This window comes from Mercenaria mercenaria, unplaced genomic scaffold (genome assembly GCF_021730395.1).
Source record: "Mercenaria mercenaria strain notata unplaced genomic scaffold, MADL_Memer_1 contig_1443, whole genome shotgun sequence".
NCBI classification, from domain to species: domain Eukaryota; kingdom Metazoa; phylum Mollusca; class Bivalvia; order Venerida; family Veneridae; genus Mercenaria; species Mercenaria mercenaria.
The window spans coordinates 1-17,179 of record NW_026459417.1 but is presented as its reverse complement, the minus strand read 5'-3'; the positions used below and the strand labels follow the sequence as shown (position 1 = coordinate 17,179).

Here is a 17,179-nt window from a genome sequence, read left to right as displayed (position 1 = left end):
ACCATATGTAATGCATTCAACTCGAAGTTTCATTATGTCTCATTTATCTGTCAATCCTAAGCATTTAAAGTCATGCAAAGATAATCGGTTGACGGTGTCCGGTGAAATTTTTTGTTCTATAAAGGAATTACACAAATAATTTAATCCAGTTTCTCCAAAACTTCCACAATTGTTTTCATTTTCAGACATTGTTTGCCAGTGTTTGATTGTACACCTTTTCACGTTAAAAAGGGTTCCAAAAATGATTAACCGCTTTCATATAATACATACTGAATACATAAAAAGGGACATCGAATCTATATAATAATGTTTAGCTATCATATAGTGAAAAGTTACATTTTGAATGCATATAAAGGGAAATCGAATCTATATAATATTTTGCTATCATATAATGAAAAGTTGGTTCCATATAAAGACAGAACGGTTCCATACATTACATTTTAAAAGCATATAAAGGGAAATTCAAATCTACATAATAATGTTTTGCTATCATATAATGAAAAGTTGGTTCCATATAAAGACAGAATGGTTCCATATATTACATTTTGAATGCATATAAAGGGAAATCGAATCTATATAATAATGTTTGCTATCATATAATGAAAGGTTGGTTCCATTTAAAGACGAATCAGTTCCATATATTGCATTTTCCAATTTATATAATGAGCGAATGAACCTATGTTCTTAAAACAAATGAATAAATATAATGAAAAGTTGGTTTCATATAAAGACAGAACGGTTCCATATATTACATTTTGAATGCATATAAAGGGAAATTGAATCTATATGATATTTTACTATCATATAATGAAAAGTTGATTCCATATAAAGACAGAACGGTTCCATATATTACATTTTGAATGCATACAAAGGGAAATCGAATCTATATAATAATAGACATTGAGCTGACAATTGACCCTGCTCCCCCCCTCCCCCAGGGAGAATTTTCAACATTATGATTTTCTTAAACCTTATGGTAGTTGGCATTCACAGAGAAAAGTTTGCAAGTTTCCGTTGTGGCTTTAACGAGTTACGGAGATTTAAAATACGTTACCATGCAAATTTTCATTTGATTTACCATTTATGTTAATTTGATATTATAAACATGCCAATTGTACAATTAATCGTAATAAACAAGACATTTACATATGTTTATGTATTTTGAATTGAAATTATCGTATGTTCGTATCATTTTAGGTGAACAGAGGTTATGTATTATCCGTAATTTACGTTACTCTTTTTGAAATTACTAGAACATAAAAATATATCAACAAAATTAATATGATGATTTTTTAAGATGTAAAATAATGATAATGGCCAGCACACAGTTCAATAATTAAATTTATATACAACAAAACTGCCCCCAGAGTTAACTTATTCAATACGTCACATATAATACGTTACCTTTCCGAAATATGACTATATGTGTTAAAAAATATTTAAAATTTTGGTATTACCTATATGGTTAGGATATCAAAAAAATTATACACTGGACTATAAATAAACATCAACAGACATGAACAACATTATCAAATGAATGTATATAGATTTTATAATTCATTAGGCAATATTATTTAAATGTATATTAAGAATATATAGCTCTTTGAATTTACCAATATGACTACATATCATAATTATTATTAGTATAAGTAAATAACATGAACTCCGCAATGCGAAGCAATATTAGTCCTAAGGTATGACCTCTGACGACTAAGTGTGACCTTGAGCTTGAAGTGAAAATGGTATTCACTATACCAGGGTCGACACTCTTATTAGGGGCCAAAGAGGTTTCTAACTCTAAAAGGCAGATGGCCTTAGATTTTGGTTGTTGATGATAAATACAACTGCATTAGAGTCTGGTAGAGAGAAGATACTCCTCGTTAACAATTGGTCCTCCTAGCCATGTGATGTCGATCCTCGTCTTTGATTTGCTGTTTCTCCTGTGACCTCTGACAGTGAGCTTGGTAACCATTAACAGCATTCCCACTACACTTCCCCAGCCCTGTTCTATAAGGTGGGTCACAAGGGCTTAGGAGGCCACAGATGGATTCTTATATATCATATCTTATAATAACAAAAATTAAGGTCAAGGGATACCCTGATCCAAGTTCATAAACTTCCGGGATGCTTAGAAAAACATACCAAATTATTTAGGGCCCGGAATACCCAGAACAAGGACCGTAATACTGGCACTAATGTATGCCAGGTGATACACATGCTGTATTAGTTCATAAACTCCTGGGTTGCACAGAGAAATGTGCCAAATTATTACCATGCTGGAATACCCAGGAATGGGACTATCATACCCATACTAATGTGTACTGTGAGATACCCATTCTGACCTAGATTTCTAAACCACAGTCAAGATACCAAGCAAAACATACAAATCTGAGAAACTTGGGTTTTCTTGAAAGTTTGGCGGATGGATGGACATAGTTTCTGCATCTTTCACAAGGATAAACTTGGGATACCCAGGAAGCTGGGAAGACTTCAAACAGATGGACACAGTTTCTGCGTCTATTGCCGGACTGGGCTTTGCCTCTGCTGACACATATCTAAAAGAGGATCCAAAGTAAATGATCCAAGACCCGGTGTCCTTTTCCTAAGCCCAAGGATCTCTATTCCTTAAACCAGACAGGTCCCGCGACAGGTCCCGAAATACCAATTCCCATCTGGAAGGGACTCATGTTTCAACCACCAGGCCTGTATGCCCTCATAACCTAGACAAAACAATGATAGATTAACTGTTGGTACCCAACATTATTAAAAGGCAACTGCCCAGTGTGACTGAAGGGCAATACTCTAGCGAGCTTTTGATGTTGAATGGGGTTGCTAGTATGAGGTCCACAAACCTTTGGAAGGAAGTGGCCTCCGAACTTCACACAGGTGGCTTGACTTTTAGTAACAATATTCCCCAATATTGTTATTTGTCTCCGACCTTAGGTTCTCCTCTGGAAACCAGTTGAGATTCAAATGACTGGAAATCAAATAGGGCCTCTGTCTGGCATAAACTTGTCAAGGGGTAACGGCCTTCGACCATAAAAGTTTAAAGTCCCATATTTGCCATCAAAGAGTTAGTTTTGTAAGAACTTGCCTTCAGACTGGGCTATCTAATGTACCATTTTGCACTAGAGTTACATTAATTTCACTTACAGAATATGCTATTTTGAGGAAGTTCCTATAATTGTCTTATTGAACTACCATCAATATATACAGACAGTATTAAAGAAAGTCACAGTAGTCCAGTCATGACCGTTACTGGATACCGGCTCCATAGAAGCTATATATACATGGTATATCTACTTAAGGATACAGTTGAGATGGACAACATGTTAGATGAAGTCTATGTTGATGAATGAATCTACTGTACATTTAAAACAATCACAGTTACAACATACAGCAGTTAATAAAATGTAACATTTGTGTTCATAAACATGCACAAGATTTCTAGATATCTTTATATGCCTGTTTCAAATTTAGCATCATTATAGAGCACTATTTCGGGCAATGTCTGTCTGTATATATTATAAGTATGTCACTACAATGTGCTTAAATAGCTAAATATATATACATTAATTGTTTAAAAAATGTCTGGGTGCGTAGTGTTCTCGTGAAGGTGTAATCATGGACCATGTAAGTTAGGTTCTGTCTTCATAGTTTGATTGTTAAATGTATGTGTTTAGATTTGAAAGCAAAATATTTAAAACAAAAAAAAGCATTGTAAGTTTGCTATTCTACAAAGATAAAGTATATATTCACAATACAGAATACATGAAAATGTATAGCTTATATGTTAAGTAACATAAATTGTAACGTAGATTGTTTTATAAATACATGGGTTTAAATTAAAATGCAAAGCTATGTTAAAACATATTTTGATTGACTTGTAAATATGCTTTTTCTAAGTGCTACAGTATATTTAAGGTAACACAACACAAGAGATATAGTTAGTGTGTTCGGAAACGTAAATTTTAACTTAATTAACTTAATCTGATATATTAATACATGTGTTTTAAGTTAAACCTTCAGTTTGAAATGCAAAACACAGAATTATAATGTTTGTTTTTTCAAATGATAAAGTATGTTTTAAAGAAACTATAGACATACAATATAATTTGTGAGTTTGGTAACGTAAAATGTAATGTAGAATTCAATGTAACACATCTTACAAGTTAGAGGTGTTTTGATAAATAAGTATATAGTTGTATTACATGTAACTAAAGAATGTCAAAATAAAATTGATAGAACATTTTTATGAAAAACATGTTTGAATTAGGTATGATTGAAAAATAGCATATTTTGGAAGAATGACGTTACATTTTAAGAATCGCTAAAAGTATGCTTTCCCTTAACTTATACTAGCAATCTATATATCATTTTTTTGCTGAACTTTGAACTTCTTAATAATAACTTCAATTTTTAATTATCTTGTCATCTAAATTTGCAGTAAAAACTTTATGCCAAAAATGTTTGTTTTTTAGGGTAACGTATCTTTTTCCAATATTTTTCTTCTTTAACATCACATTTTAGACATTAAAATTTAATCAAATTGCAGCATCTTGTATACACCTTGAAATAAAATATTCAAACTTGAAATGATTTACTAACATAATAGTACCATTTGTCTGTAAAAATTGATGAAAAAATTATTGGTTTTGAGGGTAACGTATTTTAAGGCGTTGTTACGGAGAAAAGCCCCACTCGCCAGTTGCAAACTTTATGCCAAAATGTTCACCACATTGGAGTTTCATAAAAATATGGTCCACAAAATTCCCCCCGGGCGGGGGGGGGGGGGGGCGGGGAGCAAAACCCCTTCTGGCTCATAGTCTTTAATGTTGTGCTATCATATAATGAATTGTTGGTTCCATATAGAGACAGAACGGTTCCATATATTACATTTTGAATGCATATAAAGGGAAATCGAATCTATATAATAATGTTTTGCTATCATATGAAGAAAAGTTGGTTCCATATAAAGACGAATCGGTTCCATATATTGCATTTTCCAGTTCATATAATGAGCGAATGAACCTATTTGTTCTTAAAACAAATGAATAAATATAATGAAAAGTTGGTTCCATATAAAGACAAAACAGTTCCATATATTGCATTTTCCGATTTATATAATGAGCGAATGAACCTATATATTCTTAAAACGAATGAATAACATGAAAATGTCCATATAAGACAGCCACGGCGTTCCATACATGGAAGAGTAAAACAAAAATGAACATTGCTTTTCAATACATCTACCGATAACAGTGCATATATAAACTGCGGAAAGGGGCATTGACAGCAAAATATATATTATATTATTATATTGTTAGTTCAAACATTTGCATAGCAGTACTCTCCCATTGCGAGGCTTACTTTTTTAATGTTGCTGAATGCATTCACCTTTTTTTTGATACTAGGTACTCCTGGTTGTTCCTTATGTTCTGTGGTAGTAACTGTAAAATCAACTTATGTGTCTGAAGTGACATTTACCTCCAATACACTCTTTTGACAGCTGCAAGAGGGCAGTACAGGCGGCCACCCTCCGTTAGACCAGTACTTGACACTGCTTTTATCTGCACTGAAAATAGATACTTTTAACGACACATGGACAGCTTTGCAACCACTCACATCACAAGTGCACCAGTACGAGTATACGCCAGATAATGTCTGTACTATATGGAAGGAAAGGAAAAACACGCTATGTTTTCATCTGAATAATTGACGTACTTGTCCGAAAAAGTGAAAGCACCGCAAATCCTTTTCTTCTAGCGATATAGGCTGGTTTTTCAGTGCTGATTGCTACCAAATCAAATGAAAGCCTATGCAGATCTGTATATTCCAAGTATAACGAGTTTAATATTTCTTCTTTTCTTCGTGCCCATTCTCAATAGCAGTGTGTTTTCTTTTACTCTGCAGTTTTTTTGGTATGTTTTTGTAGTATTGTTTCGGAATATGCGTGCTCCTATCGCAAGCTTAGTTCAGTTTATTGAGAAAGCCAAGGCGCATTAAGAGCATCTGACAACAACAAAATAGCAAAATAAACAGCAACAAGGTGACAAAATGACAATGCATAAATATGAGTAATGTAATGATAGTTAGGTGTGATTGTAAAAAATGGGTTGGCACTATTGAATTCATTGAATATGCATATATAGGCAATGAATGAACATTATTAAACAAAGGTTAAACCAATCCCTAACCTTATCGTCAGTATTTTATACACTCTATGCGTGCGTACATCCAACAGAGGAGACTTGATGTTTGCGCACTTAATGTGGTATACAGATATGAAGAATAAGAATACGCATGAACAGACTCAATCAAACCGAGTCTGCAATGTTTACTGTTTGCCTTGTTCTTGGTGCTTCCGAGGGATCTACTTTCCAGATTTTATATACTTCACAACAGCGGGTGTTAAGTGCTGTGTGGCGGCCCTAAAAAGTCGCCCCGACTTCATCTCAGTGTTGTTATATTTTATGGTCCGGCTTCGGGATCATTGATTTCAACTCATTTAGATTTGAAGATTGAATACTGCTTAAGCCGGTGCTAGGGGGCGTGGGCAGTGTGGCATTTTCCATTACTGCTCATGAACAGACTCAATCAAACCGAGTCTGCAATTTTCACTGTTTGCCTTGTTCTCGGTGCTTCCGAGGGATCTACTTTCCAGATTTTATTAATTATTTGCATGCTTACAGAAAAATATTAATATTATTAAAACTGCTTTGTCACTGTAAAAATTTGATTGCATTTTGGATTTTTTAAACAGAATTTAAGTACTCCTAAAGTATTCCCTTCTTTCAATTGTAAAGTGATTACACTGAAAAAGGTAATGAACTATATGATTCGTCACCTAAAGTATTTTCATTGCATAAATTACAAGTTCTAGGATTTCTGTCTATCGCGAAGAGGTCATTCTTTTTCGGCATCAGTATTATTAATGCATCTAAACTTACAACAAGTATAAGCAAGTGATGAAATATTTTTCTAAAACAAAATTTTCTCTGTAAATACGACAATTGTACATTTATATACTCGTTTTTTTTTTCTTAATATACATCTGCATTTTTGAACAAAGCGGTCTTTAAGCTTTGAGTTAACAATATTTTAACAATGTTGGTCACAAAACTTGCTGATATAACCAAGCATTTCAAACCTAGGGTGTTCAGGCTGTTTTTAATATACCTGATCCTTTTTCATGTGCATACTTGAAGCTTGATATTTTAATGGCGACTTAAGAGTTGTATAAGGTGACATTGGTAAAAATTGAAATCTAGCCAGATGATGGTGGAAATGGGCTACTTTGATTAGAATTTGATATAAAATGACAAATTAATTGCAATTTTATTGTAAATGAGGATAAGACCCAAAAATATCACATTTTCACTGTTCTGGGTGTATTTTTATTTCAAAAACTGCATATTTATAGCCTAAAGATACTCAGAGGTAAAAATGAGCATATTTAACAGTTAAAATGTGAAATTTGCATGCAGATCAGAGTAGAAAATGACAAAACAGGGCAGAACAAGGCTACAGTTAGGGTAACTGCTAGAACATTATGTCGCGACAGCTATTTTTGGCAAACTTTATATGACGCGTTGTCTTGTGTTACTAAAAATGCCATAAAGCCTTAGAAACTGTTGATATCAAGCTAAAACCTTGTATTTTTTCATGCATTTGGGTTGCTTGTACATTTCAAATGAAACTGGAAAAAGTTTTTCTTATAGGGCTTCAGGCACTAAATAGGAAAATGGTGTGAAAAAAAATGCTGGTCGCATAATGGCGGATACAAATAGTCCTCAGTTGTTGTTTTTTTGCTTTCTTAAAGTTGACTATGCTTTCTGTATAACATCTGGTATCATTTTATTCTGTGGATTTCATTGGGTATACCAGAATGTAATATGACTACATACCATACATAAAGCGAAGCCAATTAATTAAACGACATCATAAGCAAGTTTTAACAATGTGTTTCTATCAGTGCTATTTAACATAGAAAATTTAATAGAGTTAGGATATATCTATAAAGTATATTAGACACTCACTTGTGTAACATTACATAAAATAATCAAATAGCCTGTTCTCTAGCAATATATTTCTTCTATCAGCTATATAAGCGGACTTTCTTCTGTCAGGAGTTGAAGAAAATAGTTTAATTTAGTGGAGTTCAACCTTGCCAAAGTTTTTTTTTTGGTAGGACTGATTTTACTGGTCAAAAATTATTATGTCACCTACGATAATTGCGCGGAAAAAGCAGGACGAAAGCGCATTATATTTAAGGACAATAAAGATGAAAAGTGGTGATTCTGTACTCGAAGAAGAACCATATTGCCATGTATTGTTGCAGAAACACAGAGGGGCACTTTGTGATAGGTGCTTTACAAGGTAACTTGTTCGCTGCCATGAAGTTATTTTGGTGTAACAAGACATGTAGCCGGATAAGTTAAGTTTGCGGATGAAGGGATTAGCCAGTTTGCACACATCTGTAATGGTTTTGTAGAATCTTCTTGAGTTATGTATAACCTGTCTTTTTCGTCAAACAATTGTTTCTACCTTTATAGGTTACATATATATCTGGTTTTTGATTTAGGTACAGTGTATCGGCATACTACAGCCAAGAGATCACTAGGGAAACTTCTACATCTACAGTGTACTGCCAGACAATCAATACTGATTATAACTGTGAGGCGCTTTGTCTGTGATAGACTGTTAAAAGATGAGCAAGCTCATTAGGTGCAAAGTTAAAAGAAGAACACTTAGTGCATGTTAATACATGTGCATTCATAATTCATCAGTTTTAGACATGTCCAACTTGGAGATTAATTTTTCCTCTAACCATAAACAGTTTACCTGAAATTAACCTACAACTAAGAAGTATTTCGTCATCATTTCATGCTATGCTTTTAGTCCAACTAATTAGATGCGTGTGTGTGTTTGGGTTTAACGTCTTTTTCAACAATTTTTCAGTCATATAAACGGCGGTGTCTACTTGCAGCAGTGAGCACAGTGCCCAACTTTATAGTGCTGCCTCACTGGAATATCAGGCCGTAGACACGTGGCATGATACCCCACCCAGTCACATTGTACTGACACCGGGCTGACCACTCCTTGCACTATCCTCTTAATGCTGAGCGCCAAGCGAGGAAGCTACTAGTACCAGTTTTTACGTCTGGTATGACGCGGCTGGGGATCGAACCCACAACCTCCCGCACTCGACGCGATCCTAGGAAATATTGAGATAATTTTTTCATATGGCCAATATCCCCACTTGCGTCAAACACTCAAAAGACTAAAATAATTGAAGCAATTTCCGATGAAATTTTCATCGCTGCCGACACTTTAGATGCTATAGGTTTAAATGCCGATTATTTCACGAATTGGCCATAAATTCAAATAAAACTTAATGTATCGAAAGGGGATTCCATTCCTCATTGATTTATGTAAAAATTATCAAAGAATATCCAACATTACGAATTTTCTGGTGATTTAAACCGATTTATATGCTGTACACGATTAATGTTTACTGTGTTGACACGCTAATATGCACAAGCAATAAAACCAATAACTTGACATGACTTTGTACTGTGATTTATCCGCCATTATTTTGGTCCTTCAAAGTTTTGACATTTAGATTGCCAGTCACAAATAGATCTATAAAACAATCTGAACGTCAAATTATTTTGACTAGCTATGCTTTAAGCCAGTAGCAGATCACTTTCGCTATTATCGGGTCATGTGTTTTGAAAAAGGAAGTGGCTATTTGTACGGTCTCGTACAAATAGCCTCTCAGTGAAATAGCCCGCAAGTGGTTATTAGCATAGCAGTTTTGTATTGCATTGTACTGAAGCAGTCATTCAACCGATTTCTTTACTTTTCTTTTATTTTTCAGTGGCACATCCAGAGATAACAAAAAACAGGAACTTACTGTGATTTCGAATATAGGAAAAGGCTAATTTTATGTCTATGTGCAATATTGATGTCATCATATGATATATATGTATCTGAAACTTAAAATAAAACCAAGGCTTCATTATTGTTATAGCTGAAGAGTTAGCTTAGTTTTAAGTTTACTTACTTTAGGTAGATTTTTTAAAAAAACATTCTTCTCTTTTCCAGAAGTGATGGAGTTACAGGACTCTGCCACAAGTTGTAATTAGCAAACAAACATTTAAAGATATGAATTCTAGGGAAATGTACTCCAACATACCAGATGTAGACATATATATAAATACAGTAATGTTGTAAAATTGATTAATATTCATTGTTTTTTCATTACAGGGTTGATACATTAAAAAAATGCACTGGTTGTGGTGTGTTATGGTATTGTGATAAGTCCTGCCAGGTACGTACATGTATAGTTATTACAAGGTGTTTCATGTTCTTTACATTGTACACTTATTAAATGACTTGCCAGTCAATAGTTAGAATTACTATATCATTTACATGCTTGTCCGTAGTTCATGCTATATGACTGGTCTACACATGTTTACTGGGTTAAAAAGTAAAAAAATTTAAAGAAAAAAAATGAAAATTAATTTCTGATATCATGTAATGAAACATTGAATTTTTTGCTTGTCAATAGTCAAAATCATTGGACTGAAGGCATAAAGATTTGACTATAATATTATTACAAGACATAAGGAAATACCAGCTGAATAGACTTTTAAAGAACTCCAAAACTGCTTAAGGTTATTTTTGAAAACATTTAAAATTTTCCTGTTGCCACCTGTTGAGTTTTTGCATAATAAATATTTTCATGAAGTATTGAAAGTTGTTGTTATAACAAATGTAAGATAGTGCTTTGACGTATTATAAATTACCAGATAATAAGGGTACCTTACTTTGTTTTTTATATGCCTGAAGGGACGTGTTATGTGTCCGTTCGTCTGTTAGCAATTTCGTGTCCGCTCTGTAACTCTTGAACCTCTTGAAGGATTTTGAAGAAACTTGACACAAATGTTCATCACATCAAGATGATGTGCAGAGCGCAAGTTTCAAATGGCTCACTTCAAGGTCAAGGTCACATTTAGGGGTCAAATGTCATATGACTTTGTTGCATGTCCGCTCTGTAATGAAACTCTTCACAAAATTAATGTTCACCACATCGAGATGACATGCAGAGCGCATGTTTTGGATGGCTCGCTTTAAGGTCAAGGTCACACTTAGGGGTCAAAGATCATACCTTTGGGCGTATATTGCTCCGCATTGTGGTGCTCCTGTTGTTTATCGTTTTATGAATAGTTTTGAGTTGTAAAAACAAATTATGAACAGTGTTATCTTAACAAGTATGTATCCAATGGGTTGCTTGCCTGTTGAATTACAGCTATGGTCACATAGAAAGTATTTTAGATTTTCTTACATGATTTCTTGTTAGATTTGAAGCATTCTTTAGATCCAGTGTTGATATAATGATAAAGAAAGGATAGGTTATGATTAGTTATTTTTCAGAAAAGAGATTGGACTGTACATAAACTTGAATGTAAATGCTTGAAGCAAGTTTTACCCAAAATTCCAATGGACTCTGTGAGAATGATGCTACGACTTATTATCACGAAAAGTAGGAATCTGCCAATGAACTCACCTTGGTCCAGGAACTTTGATGACTTAATGACGCGTATGTATTTCAGTCCGGCCTTTTTAGCTCACCTGAGCCAAAGGCTCATTGTGAGCTTTTGTGACCGCTCAATGTCCATCAAGAACTTCTAAAAAAATATTCTTCTTCAAAACCACTGCGCAGAATTACACCAAACTTCATAGGAATGATCTTTGGGTGGCCCCCTTTCAAAATTCTTCAAAGAATTGAATTCCATACAGAACTCTGGTTGCCATGGCCTCTGGTTGCCATGGCAACCGAAAAGAAAAACTTAAAAAATCTTCTTGTCCAATACCACAGGTCATAGGGCTTTCAGCCCTTTTTTTATGGTTTTGGGGAAGGGTGGCGGGTCCTTTCAGAAGGGGAAATTTGCGTTGTAAAATACCAAAATGGGGAATTTTTTATATATATAAAAAAACAAAAAAACACAGATTGAGTAAGATCAAGGCCTTCCCTGGCTGTTTCACACTTTTAGCCATGACTTAAGCCAATTGCAATATCTTGGGACCATTTCATACCCTAAAGTGCCAGAATTAGAAGCCATTATTTTTTTAAAATCTCTATTTCATTTTATACTTTAACCAAGCAATTTGCCCTTGAACCATTTCATCCTAATATCACATTGAATCAAAAATAGTTTTTAATCTTGTCATTAAAATGTTTAAATCATTTTTCAAGAACAATTTCAAAGCTAAAGTAATTGCTCAATCATCAATGTATGAATTATTCCTTTAATAGTTTGCAATTTTTAGCTCGACTATACGAAGTATAAGGAGAGCTATCCTACTCGCCCCGGCGTCGGCGTCGGCGTCTTTCCGCGTCCCCACCTTGGTTAAAGTTTTGGTGCACTTTCTTTTTTTTCAACTTATCTCTGTAATTACTTGATGGATTTGATTCAAACTTGAAATAGTTGTTCCTCATCATCATCCACATCATCCGACATAAGGGCCATAACTCTGGCACCAATATTTCATGAATTATCCCCCCTTTTCACTTAGATTTTCAGGTTAAAGTTTTGATGCACTTTCACTCTATCTCTGTTATTACTGAATGGATTTGATTCAAACTTAAAATAGTTGTTCAGCATCATCACCCACATCATATGACACAAGGTGCATAACTCTGGCACCATTTTTTCATGAATTATTCCCCCTTTTTACTTAGAATTTCAGGTTAAAGTTTTGGTGCACTTTCACTCTACCTCTGTTATTACTGAATGGATTTGATTCAAACTTAAAATAGTTGTTCAGCATCATCACCCACATCATATGACACAAGGTGCATAACTCTGGCACCATTTTTTCATGAATTATTCCCCCTTTTTACTTAGAATGTTAGGTTAAAGTTTTGGTGCACTTTCACTCTACCTCTGTTATTACTGAATGGATTTGATTCAAACTTAAAATAGTTGTTCAGCATCATCACCCACATCATATGACACAAGGTGCATAACTCTGGCACCATTTTTTCATGAATTATTCCCCCTTTTTACTTAGAATTTCAGGTTAAAGTTTTGGTGCACTTTCACTCTACCTCTGTTATTACTGAATGGATTTGATTCAAACTTAAAATAGTTGTTCAACATCATCACCCACATCATATGACACAAGATGCATAACTCTGGCACAATTTTTCATGAATTATTCCCCTTTTTACTTAGAATTTCAGGTTAAAGTTTTGGTGCACTTTCACTCTATCTCTGTTATTACTGAATGGATCTGATTCAAACTTAAACAATTATTCAACATCATTACCCTTATCATATGATGCAAGGTGCATAACTCTGGCACCAATCTTTTATTAATTATTCCCCCTTTTTAGTTAGAATTTTAGGTTAAAGTTTTGATGCACTTTCACTCTGTCTTTGTTATAAGGTTATAACACACTAAATAGCCACCACTATATATTCTATATAAAATGACAAGTTTTCACAATGCTGCAATACACACCTAGACCCATTTTAAATTTCTTTAGCTTACATTTTCTTGTAGATCAACATTAATACTGTAAAAATATCCAAAGAAAAGTAGGGGTCATGTTTGATGCAAGAAAAATATTTCTGGTCAAACGGACACACCGTAATTTTTACACTGAAATGACAATCACAATTTAGGGTAGGGGTGTATGAATAAATTTCACATGGTAAATCAGTTTGGAGTCTTTTTTCAACATGCAAATGCTACCAGTATGTCAAGTATAGGCATGCAATATGATTTCAACCAATATATAGCAATGATTTCAAGGAAAATCCTTCTTACAGCAAAAAAAACTGAGAACTATTTGAATCCGCCATTATGCGACTACCATTTTTTCATAGGTGCTCAGGCTATTTAGTGTCTGTATGCCTATAAGGAAATATGAATTTTTTTTTTTCAGCTTTTTTGCTCTCTATGTGAAGTTTCATCTATATTCAGCTTATAAAACAAGTTTCAGCCCAAACAAACCAGTAGTTTTCTCAAAATCACTATTTTTGTACAGCCATCATTTTGTCCAAAGACTGCGGTTTAAGCCGTTAAATTTGGCTGAATCACATATAGTCATTAAATGCTGTTTTTTCAAAAAACCCGTAAGATATTACATCAAATATACCACCAGCAAGTGCGGAATAGACAACCACACTGAAAAAAACTTATAATTATGCAACTGTGATAAAATATAGAACAAAATTAGTGTTTAGTGAATTTTTTTTGTTAAAAAAAAGCTTATTTTTCAGTAAAAAATGGGAAAATTGTCTTTTTTTTCATCTCAAATGCAACAATACTGCATATTTTTGCATTCTATAGCTAAAGTCATATCTCATGGCCATGGTATTCAAGTTCTCTCCAACTATTCATGTCAAAATGTAACTAAAAAGGTGTTGATACTGCACACCTGGTCTCTGCTCAAATGGAATGAAATGGTATCTAAGGATATTACTAAAGATCTTCAGATTTCACACCACACAGGTGATGGAGATTCTAAAGGTCATTCTGATGTAGACAAAGGTCAAGGAACTAAAACTGTGCACTTGAAAGATGTGAGGCACCTAGCAAATTCTCTAAAAAGGCAAATTAACCGTGCACCATTTAGTGACAAAATGTTCCGTGGTAAACAGAAGTCTAATCTAAAAACAGATTTGCTCTATCTATTAAATCTAGGTGTGTTTCAGAGCTATCAAGTGCACATAAGAAGTACAAAAGCAATTTGAAAGTAATAAAACACAAAATGCCTAATATAATTTCAGAAATAGTACTATGTTTCAAAGGTTACTGTGGTACCTCATGTTCTAAATACAGCTTGGTTTGTTCTGGCAACTACAGAAAAGCAAAAAACTATATGCTAGACAATGTCAGGCTTAAAATGACTGATGATGATGAGACTTTACTCAGGAAATGTATTGAAATTCTCCTTGGTCCAGAAAGCATAGAAAAAACTAAATTTTTAACATCTACACAGAAATGTGAAGCAGTGAACAGATCCTACAATGCATGCTTGCCCAAAAATGTTACATTTCTCCGCAACTGCCATGGCCGTATCCATGGCCAGATTCTAAGACTAAATCATGGGCTTGCTGACACTGTTATCCTTAAAGCTAGGGTAAATGGTGTAAAACTGTCACATGGCTCTTCTGTTATCAGACACCTTTTAAGAACAGAGTACTACGACAAGTTGCGTAAAACTACTAGGTACATATCGCGAGCAAGATGCAGTCGTTTTGCATCACGCCAGTATAGGTACAAATTACATACAGATTTACACTATTCAAAGGGTCTCACTGACCCCAAGCCTGACTTTTCTAGCACCCCACACCTAAAAGATCATGCTTATGCATAGAGTGTGATATTAGGATGAAATAAAGATGGTTATAAGTAAAATTATTGTGCTGCCTTGTGGCCAGCTGAGCCGGCACTGCACACATATAACAAGTTATATTAACCGCACAAATGTAAATAAGCCTTGTATAAGTTGTGTATATAATAGTGCTATATTTATCAAAAATATTATACAAAAATAGTAAACTACTGTATACCACAGAATACAGTCCTTGAAAGAAAACTCCCTAAACTTATGGCCTGAGCATTGGTCCCCACATTTCTGCTCAAATGTTCCGGGTTCACACAAAGAGAAAAATGGCATATATGCGACACGTGTAGGCCTTCGGGTATTTTTAAAATATTTCTAGTGGCCTGACACATAAGTCTGTGCACATAATATTGTTTTCTGACAGTTTCTCCAGGCAGTTTTGTGGTTATTTTTCCATAGCTAGGATTTTTATTTACTGTCGTACAACCAAGCCATTTCCGACACCCTTTTTCCCCCACCGGTATCAAATTGTTAAGTCACAAATAAGTAGTTTGGTATTTTATTGATTTGTATGCAAAACAGATCTTGATTTTGCAAAAAATAATGATTCCTTGCAATTTTTATGACCAGTACAGACCTGCCTGGTGTATTTATTACTATTGATTACAAAAACAGAACAACACCAAAAATTCCCAAATTGAGAGAAAATGCCATGATTTTTCCCAATTCTGTCGGTACCGGACCTTTTCCCAAAATGACAAAAAATATTGCTGTTTGATATTTGGTATGTAGCATTGCCTTGTAGTCCTCTACCAAAATTATTCAAATTATGCCCCTTGGGTGAAAAGAGGCCCTGCCTCGGGGGTCCCAAGTTTTACATAGACTTATATAGGAAAAAAACTTGTAATATCTTCTTGTCTGAAAGTTCAAGGCCTAGGCCTTTGATATTTGGTATGTAGCATTGCCTAGTGGTCCTCTACCAAGATGTTCAAATTATGTCCCTGGGTTGAAAAGAGGCCCCGCCCGGGGTCACTTGTTATATGAGTTATATAGGAAAAAGTACTTCAAATTTCCTAGACTGTTAAATTATAATTACCTGGTGACCCAAAGTAGGGGTCATTTGACTGTGACCTTGACCTACTCCCTTGTTTTTATTTTAGGATACAGCCTTAAAATTTGGATGACATAAACAGTTTTGCACACCAATCTTAAAACTGACTTTCAGTGGCCGTGAATGTGACCTACTGACCTACTTTCTTAATATTTTAGCATCAGTTTGACATTTGAAATATGTAGCTCATATTACTCAGGTGAGCGATACAGGGTCATCATGACCCTCTTGTTTGAAAATTTGGATAGGGCTCTTGCCTTTTTAGCTCACCTGAGCACAACGTGCTCATGGTTAAGTATTGTGATCACACTGTCCATCGTCCGTGTGACCCTCTACCAAGAGTGTTTATATTATCTTGATTAGTCAAAAAACATGGCCGCCAGAGGGCGTGGTCACTTTTCCCTATATGTTTATAGTGGAAACTTTAAAAATCTTTTTTCTGTGAAACTGTTGGCCTGATTTTAAATAATTTGCACAAATGGTTCTTGTGTGACTCTCTTCCAAGATTGTTCAAATTTTTCCCATCGTCAAAAAACACGGCTGCTAGAGGGTGTGGTCACTTTTCTTCTTTGAATCAATAATAGCTAGAGCCTTGATATTTGGCGTGTGATATCAGATTTGTAATGTCTACCATAATTGTTCAAATTATGTTCAAAAGTATGTGTGACATGTATATAATATAGGCTAACAAAGGAGAA

General features: G+C 34.4%; 1 protein-coding gene across 1 annotated transcript; it reads left to right on the top strand.

Moving 5' to 3' along the window:
* Positions 1 to 8,196: 8,196 nt before the first annotated feature.
* Positions 8,197 to 11,705, top strand: LOC128551645 (histone-lysine N-methyltransferase SMYD3-like). The gene is made up of 3 exons (XM_053532545.1): positions 8,197 to 8,379; positions 10,273 to 10,336; positions 11,443 to 11,705. The coding sequence occupies exons 1-3, from the start codon at positions 8,219 to 8,221 to the stop codon at positions 11,698 to 11,700; spliced, it is 483 nt and encodes a 160-aa protein (XP_053388520.1). The 5' UTR covers positions 8,197 to 8,218; the 3' UTR covers positions 11,701 to 11,705.
* The last annotated feature ends 5,474 nt before the right edge of the window (positions 11,706 to 17,179 follow it).

What these genes read in the sequence shown, in the direction of transcription:
- LOC128551645 (XM_053532545.1), top strand. Translation starts at nt 8,219, where the DNA reads ATGTCACCTACGATAATTGCGCGGAAAAAGCAGGACGAAAGCGCATTA. An exon ending in TGTGATAGGTGCTTTACAAG is followed by an intron (nt 8,380 to 10,272) that starts GTAACTTGTTCG and finishes TTTTCATTACAG; the next exon opens with GGTTGATACATTAAAAAAAT. An exon ending in ATTGTGATAAGTCCTGCCAG is followed by an intron (nt 10,337 to 11,442) that starts GTACGTACATGT and finishes GTTATTTTTCAG; the next exon opens with AAAAGAGATTGGACTGTACA.